This window comes from Tupaia chinensis, unplaced genomic scaffold, assembly GCF_000334495.1.
Source record: "Tupaia chinensis unplaced genomic scaffold, TupChi_1.0 Scaffold000545_1, whole genome shotgun sequence".
In the NCBI taxonomy this organism is placed as follows: domain Eukaryota; kingdom Metazoa; phylum Chordata; class Mammalia; order Scandentia; family Tupaiidae; genus Tupaia; species Tupaia belangeri.
In genome coordinates, this window is record NW_006160057.1 from 2596336 (window position 1) to 2600737 (window position 4402).

At 42.6% G+C, this 4402-nt stretch overlaps 1 protein-coding gene across 1 annotated transcript in view; it reads left to right on the plus strand.

Moving 5' to 3' along the window:
* Nucleotides 1-3226, plus strand: part of TBC1D31 (TBC1 domain family member 31) — a gene marked incomplete in the record, with an annotated part of 76169 nt that extends 72943 nt beyond the window's left edge. The window contains 2 exon segments of the mRNA XM_014591233.2: nt 444-539; nt 2978-3226. Coding sequence (XP_014446719.1) covers nt 444-539; nt 2978-3111 — 230 coding nt within the window.
* Nucleotides 3227-4402: the final 1176 nt, after the last annotated feature.

Sequence of the window (4402 nt, forward strand, 5' to 3'; positions counted from 1 at the left end):
ACCCCCAGGGGGGATGGCCACGTCTTCATTTTCCTCTCAGGATTTTAGGCATGCATGCACATGCACCCAGCATGAGTTTTAAGCTGCTGGGTCCAAGACGCAAACCATGGTTGACCATGTGGGAGCCCAGTAACATAATCATTACGCCATCTACTGGGCCACCCACCACATGATTTTCAAGGGCCCGGGTCCAAGACTTGAACCACTGTCAGCCCTGTTCCCACATGCACCTTAACCACCATGCCACCTGCTGGCCCCTCAGCTCTTAGTTCTCATAAATTCCACTTTCCTTGTGTTTTGAATGGTGGCAGGACCCTTCTCAGGATAGCAAAGGAAGGGGTTTCTCACCATCCTTGGCAACTTGAATTTACTAGGGGTCCCTGTGGGGTTAATGAAGGCTCTCCGCGCACTCCCAAAGGCCCTCTTTATCTCTTTTTTGACAGAAGCACCCGGAATCCAAAATGAGCAGCTTGCCTCCAGCAGTTGGCCCAGAGCCTCACCCTTAAAGGCCATGGCTGCAAGGAATTCTGCCGCGCACAGTAAGTTGATGGGCAAGAACAGTTTCTTCTGTCATCTTACCTGCAGCAGTATTTTCGCAGAATCGTGGTTTAAATTGTATTTATAATAAGCAGAGGCCATTTTCCCAGGGAACCGGTCTCGGAAATCCTAAAATGGAGGCAGCAAGATTCACTCTGATCTCTAGCTGCGGAGAAATCAGCTGCAGACCAAATCCCAAGCAGAGCAGGTGTACTGGGCATCGTTATGGCCGCTCCATTTCCGCAGCACTGGCTTAGCCCCTCCCCGCTATCCAGAACTTAGCTGGGGGCTCTGGTAGAAGTCTGCTAACTAGCTAACTTTGTTTGTTTTTGTTACTGTTTTTTGTTTTTTAAGAGAAGACTCCATTGCTTTTTTCCTTGTGAAAAAAACAGTCACAACATTATTTCTCCCAGCCGTTACAGGTTTGAATTTTCTTGACTGTTCTCCTGGGCTAGGCTTCCTCCAGCCACTATTGGAAGCATGTACTTGCCCGGTGCACCTGATTGGCCACTGAGGCACATGACTTACTGCTGATTGGGTGACTTTTGACCCCTAGGCTTGGTGGGAGGGGAAGAGGTATGTGGCTTTTATTTGGAAGGGACAGGGTAGAACAGGGACAACCATAGCCCAGAAAGGAGGTGAAGGTTTCCTGGTAAAGTAGTATCTTATGTATTTATTTCAAAAGTGGAGGAGACAAAGTCAGTTAGACTTTAATTCAACTGACCTTTTCCATAAAACTGCCATATCTGAGAGGTCTTCAAAGTTCATGGAAAAAATGCATATTATGAAAGCACTATGCATGAGTTTCAAAATTTTTTTACAGCATGATAAACTCATACATTTTGGGGGTGGACTTTTCAAAATACCATCATAGATGAAGCAGAATTTAATGAGGTTTTTTGAGTTCTTTAACAAGGTCTTTTGAGTTCTTTTAGAAGAACAAGCTTTTTATACAAGGTCTCTAAAAGACCTGCTTTATAAGAAGTATCTGTAATAACAAATGAAATTCCAGTGCTGCGTAAAGTATTTTTAACTCAGATTTCACATGTATCTACCCATTCTTTGCTAGAATAACCAGAAATCATTTGTGAGTCAAATGAAGTATAAGAGATTCTCAACTGTCCTCTCCTAACGTGCTAAAGATAATGTTTTAAGTAGATAATTCTAAACTTCAAAATGGAGTGGAAGTTTAGGCTAGTTGGCAGCAAAACAAAACATAAAAATTATATCCCTTTGGGGGGAAATGACTTGTCAGAAATTGAAGCTGTTTGAATATAGAACTAAATTTCAGAGAAATGTTTTTATTATTTTAAATGTATTCCCTTTATTTATTTTTGCCAGAGAGCACAAGCACTTGCCAGAGAGAGAGAGAGAGAAGGCACTCCCCAGTGGAATGTGGTCATACTGCAATCCTTTCTCCATTTTTTCCATCCTATCAGGATTTGTAGCTCACACACACATACCTAGGGTGACTTTTCAAGCTGCCAGGGCTGGGATTCAAACTGTGGCCAGCCATGTGGAATCCAGCTCCCTATGCATAGGGACTGACCCCAGAATGCGTTCGTAAGGTGTTTCGTTTTCGTTTTCCTGTTTTTTAGATTCATCATTTACTGCCCCATCTAACTCAGTCAGAAATGGCTGTGCAGCTGGACTTACTGCACATCAAGGTAGTACAGTATGTGCATCAGGAAAGTCATGCCATATGTTTCTATTTTTCTGCTTTTAGATGGGACCAATAACAGTAATGCAAAAATGTGTCATGACTTTCCCAGCGACCCAATACAACACAGCTTTCCAACCTCAAGTGTATTGTTTTTGTTTTACATTGAAAATAAATTTACCTAACGCCAAAAAGTTTAAAAACAAAACAAAACAAAACAAAAACCCTGCAGTATCTTGATTCCGCCCCTCCCAGTGTTACACTGTTGGCCACTGTTCAAAACCTTTAACTTGTTTGGCAGTATCTTGATTCCGCCCCTCCCAGTGTTAAACTGTTGGCCACTATTCAAAGCCTTTAACTTGTTTATTTTTATTTAATTATTGGGAAAGTAGTCATGGTGTACATTTCCCCATTTTACAACTTGCAAGGCCTTGTCTCACTGCCATTACGCATCATAGCGAAGAAGCTTACAGTTGTGAAGAAGTCAGCTTCTCCCTTACATAAGCGTTATTCCTAATTTAAGACTGATTGTATCCCAAATTTTAAAAATGCTGAATAACCAAAAGCATACAAATTCTCTGATCGCATTCACTTAATTCAACAAGTAAATATCTGGCTTGTAAATGGAACACCTAGGGCTTTGTGTTTAAGAAATTTGGTTTTTAGAATAGTCGTTTTATTGTCGATTTTGTATAAAGGTAAGTACCTTTAAAATAAATGCTAAATCATTGCTGACATCAGGAAATTCTACTGTTGTTCATTTAAAATTTTGTTTTCAAGTGTCTTTAAATCGAAAACCAACAGAGTGGGACACCACGGAAGAGAACCTTATCAAGAGAGTGAGAAATCTTCGTCAGAGACTCACCGCGCAGGCTCGGAACAGGTGTCAAACCCCAGGTCTTTTGACTACGTAGGCGTGTCACCTGTAGATCGACAGAGAGAAAGATTCCTATTGCACAATCAGTGACACTGATTTTTAAATTATTTATTTGAAATTCCTGTAAACATCAACCTTTTGTATAAAAAAAAGTGTCCTTAAAAATTATGTGTTCTATTCAAATATTTTGGCTTGTAAATGACTTTTTGAACTTTTCACAATAAAATGTTTTTGGAAACTTTGAAACTTGTATTAGGCTTCCAGGCTAAAGGATGGGCATAAACTTCAATAACTTTAGTCGATCGAGGTTTGAAAGGTAGAGAAATAATGAACAGGAGACCAGCTCTGCTCCTACACAGCCAGGACTGAGCAAGGACTCCAGCAACCCAGGAGCACTGCCAGTGTAGACTGGCCTGAATCATGGCCTTCCCACAGAGGCCTTCAGCAGCGGGACCTCCCCTTCGCCAGTGACCCCACCGCGCTAGTGCTGCTGGGATCTCTGACCCCCCGCCTCTCTTCTCCTGCCCTCACCTGCTCCCCACAGCAGGCCTGCTCCTGACCTCACCAGACCTATCCTCCCTTTCCTAAAGGAGAGTAGAAAATAGCTCTTGAGTTTGATGAGGATTAGGTAAGATTCTGTATGGAAAGTTCCTGGTCCAGGGCTTGACATACAGTAAATGTGCAATACATAGGAGTGGTTCTTTTTCTTGGGATCAGAGGCATAATCTCACAGTGAACTAAATACTTCCAGTAAGCACGGAATTTTGTCCAGGTGGCAATGTCCTAAAATAATACCCTGTCACCACGCAGGGCAATGGCTTCCCGGTTTCCTGAGCCTAATTTTCCCTACGTTTTCCGGTGGTTACCAACTTGCCTTCTTGGGCCAGACTGGTGTATGTTCAGCAGCAGGAGACACAGGATATAAAATACTTACGGTGTGGAGAGACTGTTGGGGAACTAGACGTTGCTTGCTCATCTGAACACACTCAGATTCTAAAATCCCGCACTTCTGCCAGCCGCCATCAGCTGTACGTTGCCAGGTTTTTACTTCTATTTCAGGTTCGCGTTTACTAGAATTTACACCTACTCAGACTGGTTTTGCTACCATCCACACACAAACATAGACCTTTTATATGTAGGATTCCAGTTTTTTTTTTTTCCAGTATTGCTACAGGGCATGTGCACTTGCCAGAGAGAGACTGAGGGAAAGTGAGAAATCACCCCCAGGTTGATTCTCCTCTTGGGACTTTGGAAATGCATTAACACACATCTGGTATGTTGTTCAAGCTGCTGGACCTGGACTTGAACTGTGCTGACAGCCATGTGGG